General features: G+C 35.0%; 1 protein-coding gene across 5 annotated transcripts in view; it reads left to right on the top strand.

Moving 5' to 3' along the window:
- Window positions 1–18364, top strand: part of UBE2K (ubiquitin conjugating enzyme E2 K) — a 68726-nt gene that overhangs the window by 21746 nt on the left and 28616 nt on the right. For 3 of the 5 annotated variants that reach the window (XR_013368814.1, XR_013368812.1, XM_077879169.1), the window contains exon 2: window positions 17990–18048. The exons of 1 other annotated variant lie outside the window; for it this stretch is intronic. Coding sequence is in view for 1 of the 4 variants with exons in the window: in XM_077879155.1 (XP_077735281.1) it covers window positions 13398–13491; window positions 17990–18048 (153 nt within the window). In the remaining 3 variants the exon portion in view is untranslated. Of the gene's footprint in view, window positions 1–13397; window positions 13492–17989; window positions 18049–18364 lie in introns of all 5 variants that reach the window. One more of the 5 variants, XM_077879155.1, reaches the window with a different exon arrangement.

Here is an 18364-nt window from a genome sequence, read left to right as displayed (position 1 = left end):
AGAGAGAGAGAGGGAGAGTGCGAGCACGCATGGTGGGAAAGAGAGGGAGAGAGTTTTAAGTGGACTGTATGCTGAGCATAGAGCCTAATGTGGAAGAGATCACAAGCTGAGCCAAAACCAAGAGATGGTTGCTTAACCAGCCACCCACGCATCCCAGAGTAAAAGTTATCCATACTTACTCTTTTCTTCCTCTCCTCAGTCCTAATCCTTTCTTTCAGTAGTAACTTTGAATAATTTTTTATGCATTTATATATTTAGTAAATACAGGAATTTTCAGTTTATGAACTTTATAAATTTGAACAAGTGTACAACCACACTAAAAGTATTTCAGCTCTGTGTGTGGTGACAGTTACTGTAAAGGAAAGCTTGCGCAGTATCACAAGACTTAAGAACAAGTTTTTGACATCCTTTGCTCCCACAGATGCATAGCTTCTTACATTATCAGCATTCCCTACAAACCACCAAGATATACGGTTACATTTGTTAAAATATGAACGTACACTGATAGATCATAATCACCCAAAGTCCATACCTTAAGGTTCACTCTTGGTGGTTTTTATTCTGGAAACAATGTATGTAATGACATGTGTTCATCATTATAATTCTTATAGAGTATTTTCTTTTCTTTCTTTTTTTTTTAATGTTTATTTATTAGTAGTCTCCACACCCTACATGGGGCATGAACTCATGACCCCAGTATCAAAAGTTGCATGCTCTTCCAACTGAGCCAACCAGGCACACTCTCCCGCTCCCGCCCAGTGTATTTTCATTGCCCTAAAACTTCTTTGTGTCATCCTGTTTCCATCCCACCACCACTACTGCTGACCTTTTTACTGTCTCCATAGTTTTGCTTTTGCAGAATGGCATATAGTTGGAATTTCACAATATGTAGCATTTTCATTTTGGCTTCTTTCACTTAGCAATAAGCATTTAAGTTTCCTCTGTATCTTTGTGGCTTCATAGCTATTTATTTTTATTATATATTTGTTGCATATGTAATTAATATATATTTAATATTCTGTTATCTGAATATATTACAGTTTATCCCTTCATCTACTGAAGTACCTCTTGGTTGCCTCCAAGTTTTGGCAATCATGAATAAAGCTGCTATAAACATCTGTGCGCAGGTTTTTGTGTGGATGTTAGTTTTCAACTCCTTTGGGTAAATAATTAGGGAGTATGATTGTTGTATCATATGGTAAAGAGTATGTTTAGTTCTTTTTTTTTTTTTTTTTTTGTATGTTTAGTTCTGAAGGAAACCACAACTCAGTTTTCCAAAGTGACAGCATAATTTTGTACTCCCACCAGCATTGATTGAGAGTTTCTGCTGCTCCATATCCTTGCCAGCATTTGGTCCAGATTTTGGCTGTTCTAATAGTGTTTTTTTTGTTTGTTTGTTTGTTTGTTTTTTAAGGATTTTATTTATCCATTCATGAGAGACACAGAGAGAGAGAGAGAGAGAGAGAGAGAGGCAGAGACACAGGCAGAAGGAGAAGCTCCATGCAGGGAGCCCGATGCAGGATTTGACCTCCTGTCTCCAGGATCATGCCCTGGGCTGAAGGCGGTGCTAAACCACCGAGCCACCTGGGCTGCCCCAGTATCTCATTGTTTTAGTTTGCATTTCCCCCATGGCATATGAAGTGGACCATCTTTTCCTATGCTTATTTGCAATCTATATATCTTGTTTGGTCAGATGTCTGTTAAGTTCATTTTTTAATTGTGTTTTCTTACTCAGTTTTATGAATTCTTTGTGTTTTTTGAGTAATAGTCCTTTATCAGATACGTCTTTTGCAGATATTTTCTCACAGTCCCTTTTTTCATTATTCTCGTGACAAAACTGTCCTTTGCAGAGTAGTTTTTTATTTTAATGAAGTCCTACTTACCACTTCTTTCTTTCACGGATTGTACCTTGGTATTATATCTAAAAAGTCATAGGTATATCAAGTTTATCTAGATTTTCCCCCTTTGCTCTTTTCTAGTTTTTTACTTCTGTATTTTACATTTACATCTCTAATCCATTTTTTTAAGATTTTATTTATTCATGAGAGAGACACAGAGAGAGGCAGAGACACAGGCAGAGGGAGAAGCAGGGAGCCCAACGTGGGACTCGATCTCGGGTCTCCAGGATCAGGCCTGGGCCAAAGGTGGCGCTAAACCACTGTGTCACTGGGGCTGCCCCTCTAATCCATTTTGAGTTAATTTTCCTGAAGGGTGTTGTAAGGTTTGTGTCTAGGTTCTCTTTTTTTTTTTTTTTTTTGCATGTGTGTATCTAGTTTCAGAAATATTTGTTGAAAAGACAGTGCTCTGTTGTATTTCCTTTGTTCTTTTGTCAAGTTGACTATATTATATTTATGTGGGTCTATTTCTGGGTTGTCTATTCTGTTTCATGGATCCCTTTGTTCTTTGGCCAATACCATTTTTTGATTACTGTAGCTTTACTGTAAATCTTGAAGCTCACTCCTCCATTTTTTTAGTTCTTTGATATCATTCATCAGAGCTTTGTAAGTTTTCTTCATATAGTTCTTGCACATATTTTGTTAGATTTATATACCTCAGTATGTTGGCTTGTTGGTGCTATTTTTTTTTTTTAAGATTTTATTTATTCATGAGAGAGACAGAGAGAGAGGGAAAGGCAGAAGGAGAAGCAGGCTCCGTGCAGGGAGCCTGATGTGGGAATTGATCCCGGGTCTCCAGGATCACGCCCTGGGCTGAAGATGGTGCTAAACCGCTGAACCACCCAGGCTGCCCTGTTGGTGCTAAAGTTAAGTAGTATTGTGTTTAAACCGCTGAACCACCCAGGCTGCCCTTTTGGTGCTAATGTTAAATAGTATTGTGTTTTAATGTTAAATTCCAATTGTTCATTGCTGATATATAAGAAAATGGTTGACTTTCATATGTTTACCATGTATCCTGCAACCTTCCTGTAATTGCTTATTCTTAGAATTAACTTTTGTCATGTTTTTGCAGATTTCTACAAAGGTGTCATTTGCAAACAAAGTTTTATTTTTTCTTCCTCAACTTGTATATGTTTTCTTATTGTAGTAGCTAGAACTAGTGTAATTTTGAAAAGGAGTGGTAAGAGGGGATATCCTTGCCTTATACCTGATCTTAACTGAGAAAGCTTTGAGTTTCTCACCATTGAGTATGTTAGCTGTAAGGTTTTTTTTGTAAATACTACTTATCAAGTTAAGAAAGTTCCATTCTATTCCTAGTGTGTAGAGTGTTTTTGTGCATGGGTTTTGGATTTTGTGAAATTCTTTTTCTGCATCTATTGATGTGATTGTGTGGTTTTTGTTGTAGCCTGTTGATGTGATTGGGTTATGTTAATTGATTTTTTGAACATTGAGCCAGCATGTATACCCAGGATAAATTCCACTTGTCATGGTATACAATTGACCCTTGAACAACACAGAGTTGAATTGCACAGATTCTCTTATGCATTTTTGACAAATATAATACAGTGGTGTGAATGTATTTTCTCTCCCTTTTGGCCTCGTTAGTATTTTCTTTTGTCTAGCTTACTTTATCATAAGAATACAGCATTAATGCATGTAACATGCAAATTAAGTGTTTATTGATTGTGTTACTAGTAAGGCGTCTGGTCAGTAGTGGGCTATTATTAATACTTAAGTTTTGGGGGCATCCAAAGCTACATGCAGATACCCAACTGTGCAGGGTATTGGCATCCTTGACCCTCATGTTGTTCAAGGGTAACCATATGATTCTCTTCATTGTTGGAGTAAAGTTGCTAATTTTTTTTGAGGATTTTTGCGGACATGTTCATGAGAGACCCTGGTCTGTACTTGTCGTGTGTGTTTGGTAATACTGGCCTCATAGAATGAGTTAGGAAATACTTCCTGCTTTGCTTCTACCTTACAAAAGAGATTATAAGAGGTAGAGAACTGGCATAATTTCTTCTTTAAATATTTGGTAGAATTCATCATTAACAGTATCTGTGGCCGGTGCTTTTTCTTCTGTAAAGTTATTCATTTTTTTTTTAAGATTTTATTTATTTATTCATGAGAGACACACAGAGAGAGAGGCAGAATCATAGAAAGAGGGAGGAGAAGCAGGCTCCATGCAGAGAGCCTGATGTGGGACTCCATCCCGGGACTCTGGGATCACGCCCTAAGCAGAAGGCAGATGCTCATCCACTGAGCCACCCAGGTGCCCCAAAGTTATTCATTATTGATTCAATTTCCTTAATACATATAATCCTATTTAGTCTATTCAGATAGTCTGTCTTCAGTTTTGGCAGATGGTGTCTATTAAGGAATCCGTTCACTTCTTAGATTATCAGATTTGTGAGCATAGTGTTGTTTGCAATATTACCTTGTCCTTTTAATGTCTGTGGGATTAGTGGAGATGGGTCTCTCATTTGTGGTATTTAGTAATTTGTGTTTTCTCTCTTTTTTCTTAGTCTGTCTAGAGGTTTATCAATTTAGTTGATTATTTCAAAGAACCAATTTTTGGTTTAGTTGGCTTTTCTATTTCTTATTTTCAGTTTAATTGAATTCAGTTTAACTTTTCTCATTTTCATTGCTCCATCTTTTAAATTATTTTCCTTTTACTTTGTTTATAATTTGTTCCGTTTCTGGTTTCATAGGTGGAATCTTAGATTATTAATTTTGACTTTTTTCTGATATGCATTCAATGTGAATCTCCCTCAAAGTATTATTCTTATCACATCCTGTAGATTTTGATAAGTTGTCTTTTTGTTTCATTTAGTTCAGAATATTTTTAAGTTTCTATTAAGATGTCTTCTCTGACAAATGTGTTATTTAGAAGCGTGTTGTTTAATCTCCAAGTGTTTTGAGGTTTTCTAGTTCTCTTTGCATCATTGATTTCTAGTTTTTTTTTTTTTTTTAAGATTTTGTTTATTCATGAGAGGCAGAGATAATAGGCAGAGGGAGAAGCAGACTCCCTGCGAGGAGCCTGATGTGGGACTCAATCCCAGAACCCTGGGATCACGACCTGAGCCAAAAGCAGATGCTCAACCACTGAGCCACCCAGGTGCCCCGATATGTATTTTATTTTTACTTATTTTTAAAATATTTTATTTTTAAGTAATTTCTACAACCAGTGTGGGGCTTGAGCTCACAAACCTGAGATCAAGAGTTGCATGCTCTACCGTTTGAGCCAGCCAGGTGTCCCTGATTTCCAACATAATTCCATTGTGGCCTAAAAGTATACTTTCTATGATTCTTGTTCTTTTGAATTTGTGCTTTATGGCCCAGAGTATGGTCTAGTGAATGTTCTATGTAAACTTGAGAAGAGTGTATGTTCTGCTACTGTTGCATAAGTAGTCTGTAGATGTACATTAGATTCAATTTAGTGTTTGTTGATCAATCCATCTATGCCTGCCTACTGGATGTATTAAATAGTGGTAGAGAGATGTTAAAGTTTGACGATAGTAGTGGATTCATCTGTTTCTCATTATAGTGTTTTTTTTTTAAGGTCTTATTTATTTGACAAAGCATGAGAAAGCATAAGCAGAGGGAATGAATGGGTAGAGGGAGAAGCAGACTCCCCACTGAGCTGGAGCCTGATGTGAGACTTGATCCCAGGACTCTGAGATCATGCGCTGAGCCAAAGGCAGACGTTTAACTGACTGGCACCCTCTCATTACAGTTTTGTTCTTACTGCCTTATGTATTTTGATATTCCATTTTTTAAAAATTGTTTATTTATTTTAGAGAGGGAGAGGGGCAGAGGGAAAGGGAGAGCAAGAATCTCAAGCAGACTCCCTGTTAAATATGGAGCCCAATGTGGGGTCGATCTCACAACCCTGAGATTGTGACCGGAGCCAAAATCAGGAATTGGATGCTTAAACGATTGAGCCACCCAGACACCTCTGAAACTCCATTGTTACACTGATATATACTTTAAGGATTTTTTTAAAAGATTTATTTATTTTGGTGGGGGAGAGGGAGAGGGAATCCTCAAGCAGACTCCGTGCTGAGTGTGGGACACAGTGTGGGGCTTGATCCCAGGACCCTAAGATCATGACCTGAGCCAAAATCAAGAGTCAGACGCTTAACTGAGAGCCACCCACCCAGCTGCACCCCCCCCCCCGCCCCTTTGGCTGTTTTGAATAGTGCTGCCATGAAATGAGTGTGCAGATTGAGACCCTGCTTTTTGAGCATGCACTTGGAAGTGGAATTGCTTGATCACATGGTCAGTCCATTTTCATTTTTTAAAAAAGATTTTGTTTATTCATTTGACTGAAAGTAAGAGAGCATAAGCGGGGAGGGGGGGGCGGGTGGGAGAGGGAGAAACATACTCCCTTCTGAGCAGGAAGCCGAATGTGGGGCCTGATTTCAGGATGCTGGGATCATGACCTGAGCCAAAGGCAGACACTCAACTGACTGAGCTACTCAGGTGCCCCTGTTTTCAATTTTTTGATGAACAACTTACTGTTTTCCACTGTGGCTGCACTGTTTTACATTCCCACCAGTAGTGCACAAGGTCCCGGTCTCCACATCTATGTCAACACTTGTTATTTTCAGTTTTTTTGATAGTAGCCATCCTGATAGATCTGTGTATCATATTGTGTGGGTTTTTTTTTTTTTAAGATTTTATTTATTTATTCATGAGAGACTCACAGAGACATAAGCAGAGAGAGAAGCAGGCTCCATGCAGGGAGCCCCATGTGGGACGCGATCCCTGGACTCTAGGATCATGCCCTGAGCTGAAGGCAGATGCTCAGCCACTGAGCCACCCAGGCATCCCTTGGAGATTCTATTCTATCTTTTTCATTTGTTTTTCCTTTGATTACGGTTTTTAGAGTTTCTATTGACATTTTTTCTAACTTATGGACTCACTTTTTGTTTGTGTTCACTTACTAATAAGCCCATCAAAGGCATTTCTAATTTCTGTTACCATATATTTTAAAATTATCTAGCATATTATTTTAATTCCTTCTTGGAGTTACCATCTCTCTGCTAACATTACCCATTTGATTTGGATGTTGTCAGCTTTTTCCTTAATGGCACTTAGCATATTAACCGTAGTTTAAATTTTTAGTCTAATACTAGCATTTCTACCTTCTGAGTCTTTTTCTGTGGTTTTGTTTTTTAGTATGCCTTAATTTTTTTTTTTTTTCTTTTGAAAGCCAAAGCCATACATGATGTCATGGGTAAAAGGAACTGAAGTTAATAAATAGGCCTTTGGTGTGAGACTTTATGTCTATCTGTCCAGGGAGGATTAGTCTCTGTTTACTGTTTGCTGTATATATCAGAATCCAAAATCTCTGATGCTCTTGTTTTTGTCTTCCCTGTTGCCTCTGAGGCTCCTTAGAGACATCTTAAGTCAGGCCTGAGACATGTGGTTCTTTGAGTTGTAATCCCCTGTTATTACACAGGAGGCCTATTGAAGTGGTGGTTTGAGGAGGGGAAGCATTCTGTAGTCCTGTAATTGGGTCTTAGTGTTTTAGGGAGTCTACACCCCTAAGCTTCAAAAGTACTTCTCATTCTCCCTCCCCCTCATATAATACTGGAAGACTAGAGGGGTTTGGAATAGGGTACTTCTCTTCCCTCAGGTTGGTTAGATACGTTAAGACCCCAGTTGGAAGTTTCTCTTGAGGACAGGCCTTGGAAATCAGAAAACTCTAGGTTTATTTCAAAATGGCTTCTTTACCTTCCCCCTGCTAGGAGCATGAGGGCATTTTCTTCTGATTTTCACTGTGAGAACCAGTAGGGATCCTGGAGGTAAAAACTGAACAAAAGCAGGAAGGCCCCTTGAGAATTTTTCAGTCTCAAATTCATCCAGACTGTGCCTCCAGCAGTTTGTCAATTACAGTTTAGGCTTTCCTGCCTGGGTAATGCTTCATACTTGTGAGCTTTTGCCCTGGTAAGTTTGAGTTTTATTTTCTGCCCATTGTGTATCCATGATTTGGGGGCAGCATTTTGTCCTGTGGCTTCAATTCTCTGATGGATTTTAGAAGAGATGATTTCCAGTGTGTTTAGCTTCTTTCTTTTGTGGATGGGAGTGATGATTTCTAAGTTTTTACATGCTGGATTGGAAACCAGAAATAAACTCCTTTATTTTTGTTTGTAGCATTCTATTAAATGCTACAACCTTGTGAATAGTATGAGTACTCAGTAAATATTCATGGGATTAATATGTTCAGAACTTTAATTATTCCAAATTACATATTGTCTGAAGTATGAGGACAGAAGTCCAAAAAATAAAATTTTAATGACAGACTGGTTTTTTTTTTGTTTTTTTTTTTTTAATTTTTATTTATTTATGATAGTCACAGAGAGAGAGAGGCAGAGACACAGGCAGAGGGAGAAGCAGGCTCCATGCACCGGGAGCCCGACGTGGGATTCGATCCCGCGTCTCCAGGATCGCGCCCTGGGCCAAAGGCAGGTGCCAAACCACTGCGCCACCCAGGGATCCCATGACAGACTGTTTTAATTGGAAAGGCTGTCATTTCCTGGTTCTCTATAGCTGTACTTGTCCAATACTGTAGCCACTAGCCACATGTGATTTTTTTTTTCAAGTTTTAAAAAATTGTTCTTGATTTTTTAGAATGTACAATTCAGCAGTCATTAGTATATTCACACACAAAGTTGTGCAACTCTTACCACTATGTAATTTCAGAACATTTCATCTCCCCTAAAATAATTCTCATGCCCATTAGCAGATCCTTCCCATCTCTCCCTTCCCTCTCCTTTCTTAACAGCCAATAATTTACTTTCTATATCTGTGAATTTGAATATCACATGTGGCTTTTGAACACATGTAATGTGGGTAATCCAAATCAAAATGTGAATATGATTTGTAAATTAAACACTGAATTTTGAAGACGTGAGCTTTTTTTTTAATAGATGTAATGAGCACAGTGTTTTTTTTTTATTTTTTTATTTTTTTATTTTTTTATTTTTATTTATTTATGATAGAGAGAGAGAGAGAGAGGCAGAGACAAAGGCAGAGGGAGAAGCAGGCTCCATGCACTGGGAGCCCGACGTGGGATTCGATCCCAGGTCTCCAGGATCTCACCCTGGGCCAAAGGCAGGCGCTAAACCACTGCGCCACCCAGGGGTCCCCAAGACGTGAGCTTTTTACAAAATGAAAATATCTCAGGAAATTTTATTTTGATTGCATGTTATTCTTTTTAGTGTGATTAGTAGAAAATTTTGTGGCTCATATTAGCTATCTGTTAGAACCGATCTAGAACTTGTATTTAGTGAGTATCGTAAATGTTCCCCATGGCTTCAGTTTCCTTCTACTCTGTTTCCATGTCAGCCTGTTTTGGATTTGTGACATGCCCTAACCTTCAGAATTTTTTTTTTTTTTTTTTTTTTAATAACTGCTTGGAAGGTGGAAATCTTTCTTAAAAGGGAAATCCTAGGGATCCCTGGGTGGCGCAGCGGTTTGGCGCCTGCCTTTGGCCTAGGGCGCGATCCTGGAGACCCAGGATCGAATCCCACGTCGGGCTCCCGGTGCATGGAGCCTGCTTCTCCCTCTGCCTGTGTCTCTGCCTCTCTCTCTCTCTCTCTTTCTGTGACTATCATAAATAAATAAAAATTAAAAAAAAAAAAAAAAGGGAAATCCTATAAGGGAATCTTTCTTATAAGGCCCTGAGGGGCCTTAGTAGGGGAAAATAAGTCATTCATATTAAATTCGGGGAAAACAATGGCAACTATTAAACCTTTTCATCTGCATTTTCAGCAAATTTTAGGGAGAATTGAATTTCACATTTATTTGCATGATACTGATAAACAGTGCTCCTAAATTTTGGTTCTTGTGATTTGACTGGGAAACAAACCAATAGTTTCTTTATAGCATATGAGAATGTGAGAATGTTCTGTAATGTTAGGGGTAATACAGAGTTATATTTGTCTATCTGAAATTTAGATTGAAATTTTGTTTTAGAATAAATTTTACAGAATAAATACACGTGAGAATAATGTGACAAGGGCTCCTTAAAAAACAACAACAACCAATATTTGCTTTAGGTGGAAGTTTTCTGCTCCTACATCATTGTCAAAAGTCAACATATTCCAATGTTAAATGACCACTATACATTCAGCATTTATTCTATACTGTTTTATATACTGTATTCATTAAAGTCCCCCAGGAACTGTATATAGTAAGTACTATGATAATCCCCAGTTGATAGAGGATGAAACTGAGTTTCATAGTTGTTAATTAACTTTCTTGAGGTCACATGTTAGTTTAAACAGGTTAAGTAACAATGTACTTAGCGCTTTTATGATGAAATCTTAGTTTTTAGTTTTTCTCACTAGAATGTAAGCTCTAAGTGGGCAAGGACTTAGTTTTGTTGACTTTAACACTTGAGATTTCTTTCTGGCATATAGTATACTCAAGGAATTTGAAAGAATTTTGTGATGATGATGTCAATTCACCAAGAGATGTGCCATGGCTTTGGAAATCTATTAGAATTGCTTTAAATTCCACACTATTGCTTATTGGCAGTAATGCTAATTTACCAAATTCAGATTAGGTGTGATCTTATGTGCTATTTTGCATATTTTGTATTACATTTTAATAGTTCATTTAAAATTTTTACTAGGAACTGTAGCTTCTATTCATCTCTTTTCCTTTTACATGTTAGAAACACATTGGAGCCACAAAGGAACATCAGAAAAACCAGGACTACCACACTACCCGCTGTGTGTTTAGTTGAGTTGGGAGAAGAAAGTATAGAAAAGCAATTTTGTAGCTGTCCTCACAAAAAATGTGTAACACAGTTCTTCAAGGTTTCATACCAAAGCCATAGTGTTCCTGGTCATTAAAATGAATAACACATTGTTTTGGTATTTATTTTTAGGAATAACATTTCCTTCTTATACTGGAAACAGAGCTGTGAAAAGAAATTTCTAAAATAGGGCTTTGAAATCAAAGGTTTTTGTAACTAACATTATTAGAGAAAGGGTAACTATGCTGCTGCTTTCCAGAAGATTCTCATTTAAATTTGAGATTTGTATTCTCATTTTACAGTAATAAAATTGAGAGATGTTATGTGACTTACCTAAATTAATGCCACAAGTAAGTGACAACTTGGATTCAACTCCCATCTAACTTCAAAGGCCATACTTTTTAAAATACTGTTACATCTCTTGCCATTTTTCATTATATTCCTTACAGTTCTTGGTCTTAAGTGGGATTTTAAGGTAGTTTGGGCACTGGGAACAGAATTTTGTATTATGGAGTAATTGGAGGTTAAACTGTGAAGATAATAAAGGATAATTGTTGTGTGATAGAAAAATTAAGCTATGAAAAATCTGTTTTTAACTTTCCATTTTCTTTTTATCTTTGGTTATCTGCAGATAAAGGCCCTACTCTAGACCATATAGGATTCTTCTTTATAATGGATTCATCATGGTGATTGTATTTTTTTTAGCTAATTTAGTACATTTTTCATACACTAATGGTGTGCTTTCTCTAGAGGAAAAAAAAAGACCTATTTTTCTCAAATTATAATTTGGAGGTAGTGACAGAAATAAGGACAGAGGAATACTAATAAAATTAATAATTGTTTATTTAGCATTTTACTAACTCAAGAATTGGCAATCTGGAAGGCAGCTTCTCTTATTTCTCTTATCTCTTCTTTTCCTCCCCAAAACTTTAATCATCCTTTACTATATTCACATTTTAGGGTTAATGGTTTACCCACTTTTGGAAAGTGGGTATTGTGGGAAGCTATAAAGAACTTTGAAGACATTGATGATTTGTAAGATCGATTACTCTAGTTTTACTTAGAACTTTCAGGGGAGAAATGGAAGTCCTTTAGTTCCACTTGGGGCTTTTTCCTTGGTCCGTGAAAGTGTGATGCCTCTGATTTTCATTTTAACATTTTTCATTCCTGTGCATACTGGAAACGTATTTATTGTTGGTAAAATTGTATATTTCATCCTCCACCACAAATACCAAAGGTGATAATGATTTTTGAGAGCACAGGAAAAAGTTTTTCATGTGTCGATTTGTAATTAATTTTAGTTTGGGGGCAAAACTAACTTCAGAAAAATATGAAAAACAATCCCAAATGTAAAAGGTTATGAAATAAACCCACTAATTAGAATATTTTAAGTGCATAAAATAAGTTTTTAATCTTATGTTATTAAAAGATTAATTAGAAGTCATGAAATCTTTAAAACTTGGGTTTTAAGATACATGTTTTCAGTTCTTAACATTCTGTATTAATACAAACTAGTAGAGAAAATGTAAAATGCTATCTTCTTGTTGGAGGCTTGGGGGGAGGAAGCCAAGGACCTTAAAACAGTAATTCTTACATTGTACATCCAGTAAGCAAGCTTAAAAAGGTAGGTTTGAAAGCAAAAAGTTTACTCTTGAAATATTGCAAGGCTTTTTTTTCATAAAAGTGGTTATATTGTGTTACTTAGGTAAAAATATGAAATCCTAACCAAAAAAAATGAAAACATAACTTGTAAATTAAGGACTTAGGTTTTTAACCATTGAGAGAGAAAATTTACCATATTAGGAATATAGACTTGGACCAGTAAGGTACTAGTATAGATTAGATAATGTAAGTGGAGAGCTCGTTTGTAGACAGGTACTTTTGAACATTAATGTGAATCCCACTGGAGATTTTTCTAAATCATTTAAGGTCACCATTGACTCAGAATGGATTGAGAAATTGAAATGATACTGTAGATGTGAAAGGACTTTGAGATATGTAAATTGCAAAATAAATAGATATAGATAAATTTAAAATAAGTCTGTTTTGAAAAGTAGGTAGTTGCCACTGAAGTAACTAAAAAGTTTAAACTAAGCAACTTAAATTGAAGAAGGCATTAGATGATTCTAGTGAGGCATTTAGGCTTTAGTAACTTTTTATGGAAAAGGAAATTAGATGCTTAGAGTTTTCACCATCTGGGTGGATGGAATAGTATTTCAGTTAACCAGAACAGCCAAGTTGTTGCAGTTTAAGTGAGAGCTTATATCCTAAATGACTTTTAATGATCCTGAGTTTTCTGTTTATATGGATAGAACTCACTGTTTATATGGATAGAACTCATGTAATATGGGGGTATAGTATAGCAGTGTTCATCTGCAGATGAATAGTCTTATCACTTTGGACCTAACTTACATGAAGTTGGCAAATATAAAATAGGTGTCTGCTATTTTTTTCTAAACATTCTAATAAAGTTAACAAGCCATTGTAGTGTTGTTCAAAGTGGTGTTATTTCATTAAAAACAATGAAGTGAAAATTTGTTAGTTTTTTTGTTTTAAATATTCTTAAAACTGGCTAATTAAATTCTAGAAAAGCACAGGCTATTATTTTTACTAGAGCAGAAAATCAAGTTTATTAAAGAGGGGGTTTCAAAATTTTTTATAGATAATACTTTAAAATAGGCTTTTTTCTTGCTGATATAACTAACATTTATTTTCTGTTTATTTTTAAGACGAGCAAAAATCAAATTAAAGTAGATCTTGTAGATGAGAATTTTACAGAATTAAGAGGAGAAATAGCAGGACCTCCAGACACACCATATGAAGGCAAGTACTTTTTTCTGTATCAAAATATTGTGCGTATTAGAACTTATCTGAAACATTAAATCAGAATAATCTTAAGCATCTATAAACTACATGGAAGATAACTTCATTTGGCTTAGGATATTACAACATTTAATAATAAATTTAGATATTTATATAGATGGATTTTTCTTACTGAATTTTAGCTGATTTTTTTTTCTTTCCCCAATATAGATTTAGTGGAGCCAAGTTACAGTTATACAGGTTAGAATTTAGCAGTAGAAAACATCTAGCATGTTAAGCCTCAAATATATGGACTATATAGATGCTCAGTTACCCTTCATATGGTATCTATAACAAACCTTGCCTTAAATTTCTGATAAAAATTTTTTTTTAAAAGCTCCTCTCCCTTGTTTGTCATTTAGCATTTCATTCATTCATATGTCTTCACACAGGCTATATTCCAGATATTTAATTTTCTTTATTCAGGAAAGCTTTGAGTTATCGTTTTAAGACGGAGAAAAGAAAGGAGGCAACTTTGTTGAACTTTGTGTTCACAAACTAAGTTTGTAGCTACTTTAGACTAATTGGGTGGTAAGATATAGAAACAAGCTTTATAGCTTTTTATTTCCTCATTAGGCAAATCTTCAGTAATGAATATTATTGTAATTTTGGGTTATATAGCATAACCAAGGTTCTTGCATATAATAGGCATTCAAATATATGCTTAGTAGAAATCATAATAACAGAATTTGTGGTAATAGAGCTTTATATGCATTTTCTCATTGAATCCTTAAATCTTATGAGGTAAGTAGTTATCACTGATTCATAGATGAAGAAATTTAAGCTCAGAGAAATTAAGTGCCTTGTTTAAGGTCACACATCTAAGTGGCACAGCTGGAATTTGAGTCCTAATAGCCTTTGACTTCAAAGCCAATGTTTCCAATTACTCTGCTTCTGAATAAATGAGGATTGACTGAATATTGGAAATGGTGGTTATGTCTACTCTGAGGTGGTTCTATAATTCTGTAATGAACAGATAAAAGTTATCAGAAAAGTCCAATATTCTAGAATATCTTTGTTTTCATTTAAATTTTTAAAGATCCTAGAACGTCTTTAGCATATTCTACTAAATCTTAAATGATAAAATTCTATTTACTGTTTTATAGTTCATATGAGCCATTTCTTGAAATCCTTTAGTATTATATTGTTTATTGAGTGCCTCCTATATGCCAGGCCTTGTCTGGATACTTTGATGGCTGCTGTTCACTTAGTCCTTTTGACAATTCATTAGATGGAAAAAAGATCTTTAGTTATCTTATAAAAATCAAGTTCTTAGTAGTAGATATTGTATGGAATGATACACTAACTTCTTAAAAGCAGGCATTATGAATATTCTTGAATCTTTTTTAGGTTTAGATGTATTTTTAAAAAACAGTATGGCAGTAGCATTATCATTCTAGGACTCTTTCAGCAAACTGGTATTTATAAACAAAGCACCTCCTGAACTAAAGCTAGGTAGGCAGAAAAGTAGACAAATTTTAAAAAATTGGATAGTACTCATTTGAAAGATAATTGAGTTATTTTTTTTGATACTTGAGTTATAAATGTACTATATTCTTTATTAATTAGAAACAAGTTTGGTCATATTTAAGTGTTTATTTCTGCTGCTGCCACTAAATAAGATATTAATGTTTGATAATACTAATTGTTTTTGTTTTGATAAGCCTAGTTTCAATATGCTTTTTGAGTATAAATCATATTCTTTTTATCATAAATAAAATGATTGTTGAGAAGTTCATTTTATTTAGGAAAAGCACTATTGAAGGGCATAAACTAAGGTACTTTTTTTTGAAACATGAACATGAGAAGTATTTGATATTTATTGCGGGTTCTTGCTAGTTTTTGAGAATTTTTTTGTTTTTTTAAATCTCATAGCCAAGGCAAGTGTTTTCATGTGTAATGTTAAACTGGTTATAATTATTAACTAATGAGGAAACTATTTTATGTGTGTTACAAGTAATCAAATTGAAAAGCAGAACACCCATGTTAAAATTACCATATTGCACATACTATACTTAAATCTATTTTCTTCTTTTGCTATAATAGTGGCAAAGGAACAGTTTAGTTCTTGAACCTTTCTTCCTAACAGTTGTTTTGAATTTATGGAATAGTTGATATTTAAAAAAATTCCATCCCTTCCCTATCTTCTTTTTAGATGAAGTTAAAGATTATAAGTTTTTAATATTAAAAAGCTATTCTTTAAAAAGAAATGATTTATAGTGAAAACTTATGAGTAATATAGTTATAAAGCTCTCTTAGTTGTGTTGCTCTGATGTATATATATATATATCAAATAATGCTATGGTTAATGTTACAGTGGTTATATATTGAGAGTTGTCAGATAATAAGGCAAGATAGAGCATATTGATAGATGGTATTAATAGCATGTGGAGCAAAAATAGGATTGGGGGGACTCTAGGGTCCAACATTACTTAGATAGTATCTCTGGACTCTCACACTGCTAACAAGAAATTGTTTTGAGCATCCAAGAAGGAAGAACTTTATATGAAAGTTTATAGAGATAGTAATCTTAGAATTTATCAGAAAAAGTAAGATTCTTAGAAAGGAAAAAGAACCTATGTAATACTTAGGCCAAACTTCTATTTGAAGCTAGCAGTTATAACTCTAAACAAAAACAGGTGTATCCATATACACAAAATTTTCTCCGGTATTCTTCTTTTACCTATCCCTTCCTTCCTTCCTTCCTTTTCTTCCTTTTCTTCCTTTTCTTCCTTTTCTTCCTTTTCTTCCTTTTCTTCCTTTTCTTCCTTTTCTTTCTTTTCTTTTTTTTCTTTTCTTTTCCTACTTTCCTATTTTCCTACTTTCCTTTATTTTGATTTCACTATTGCTGTATGCTCTGATTTAGGCATCTAGTTCAACTCATGCATCAGTCATTGTGCGATACCATTAAAAAGAATTAGCAAGAAAATAAGAATTGGAACCAAAAAGGGCTTGAAAAAAGTGGTACCAAGTGAATTGTTCTTTTGTTTTTCTCCCAGGTCCACATTCATGTATTCCTAACAATGGAGGGAGGTGGATTTGAGAGAACCCAGGATATACTGAGAGTTGAATTATGAAATTATGAAGTTAATGCTAATGCATACTTTTATTTTATTTTATTTTATTTTACTTTTATTATGGAAAGTGTTATATATAGAAGACAAATGGTATAATGAATCTTTGGTGTGCTCATCATCTAGCTTTAATAACTATCACCTTAAGGCCAGTCTTTGATCTCATCCATCCCTTTATTATTTTGAAGCAAATCCTAGGCATAGTTTCATATGTGTTTCAGTAGGACAGTTTTATTTGTTCCGTTTTGGAATAGTGTGTATTCTATGTTAATGAATCATAAAATCTTAGGATTAGAAGGTTCCTTGAAGTTAGAATTCAAATCCACCCTCTCATCCAATGGAAGACTTTCCCCTTCAGAGTTTCCCTGAGTGACAGTTATCTTCCCCTTGAATTACCCAGTTACGGGATGCTAGATAAACTTCTTTAAAAATATGTATTTGGCTGCTAGTTGCTCACGATAACTTCAAAACAGAATGTTGCCTTCTCTTTACATATTATTGGCAAGAACAACCTCTTTGTTTTTGTTTTTTAAGGATTTTATTTATTTATTCATGAGAGACACAGAGAGAGAGAGAGGCAGAGACACAGGCAGGGGAAGAAGCAGGTTCCATGCAGGGAACCTGATGCAGGACTCGATCCTGGGACTCCAGGATCATGCCCTGGGCCGAAGGCAGGCGCTAAACTGCTGAGCCACCCAGGGATCCCAAAAAACAACCTCTTTGTAAAGTGTTTCTTTTTGTATACCTGTTGAGAGGACGATAATAGGGTTTTTTGGTTTTATTTTGTTTTGTTTTTATCTTTATGCCTACCTGGTATTGTTGAACTTTATTTTAAAAATTTTAACAAGAAGTGTTGGCCTTTAATTTTGGGCACAAGTTAAAAGTTTGGAGGCATTTTTGTATTTGAGAGAAACGAGCTAGAAGTAGATTTTTCCGGTTTATGACATAACCATATGTACTTTTTTTCTGTACCATCTATGCCTTTATACTTCTTGTGTTCTTTATGTCTTTTTATTCTTTCTGTGTTTTCTGTTACTTAGCGACTCTTCTCAGTGTGAACTAGAGGAAACAAAAGGAGACGGAACCTGTATTAATTGTCCCAGTGACGCATTGCATTGTCTTTGGATTTAATGTATTTATCTATCTCTAGCTCTGTTATTCACTGATAAACTGATATAGTTGTGTAAAATGGCTATATGTTTTAAATAACTTCTAAATGAAAAACTAGTGTTTTTATTATTTACTTTTTGAATTTCAACTTTTAAATGAATTTGTTGTAATTGAATATAAAATAGTACATGGTTTGAAAAGCTATTTCACTATGTTTGGCTTCACATATTTGGGGTGAGTAGCCTTCTTAACTTTCTGTTTTCCCCATTTTTTAGGAGGAAGATATCAGCTAGAGATAAAAATACCAGAAACATATCCATTTAATCCCCCTAAGGTATTGTAAGCCTATTTTTTGTGCATGAACTTCTAAAATTTTTTTCCCATTTGATTTATATTTTAGTGCTTATTAAGATTACAGCTTTTTGAATTGTTGTCTTAGAATTTAGTATGGACAAGATTTCAGGTAATGGCAGATGGTTTGCTTCTGGAATTAGAATGAAAAGCAAGCTTACTCAGAAGCATCTAGTAATGGCTATAGACAGGAATAGGATTTTCATCTGACAATGGCTTAAATTCTAGGTCTGGAAAAATTTGCAATGTTCCCAAATTTAGAGAATCCTTATACAAATTCTTACTTGCCTCGAAAAAGT

This window comes from Canis aureus, chromosome 2 (assembly GCF_053574225.1).
Source record: "Canis aureus isolate CA01 chromosome 2, VMU_Caureus_v.1.0, whole genome shotgun sequence".
Taxonomy (NCBI): Eukaryota; Metazoa; Chordata; class Mammalia; order Carnivora; family Canidae; genus Canis; species Canis aureus.
Note: the sequence above shows the minus strand (reverse complement) of the source record. Positions and strands in the feature narration are given on the sequence as shown.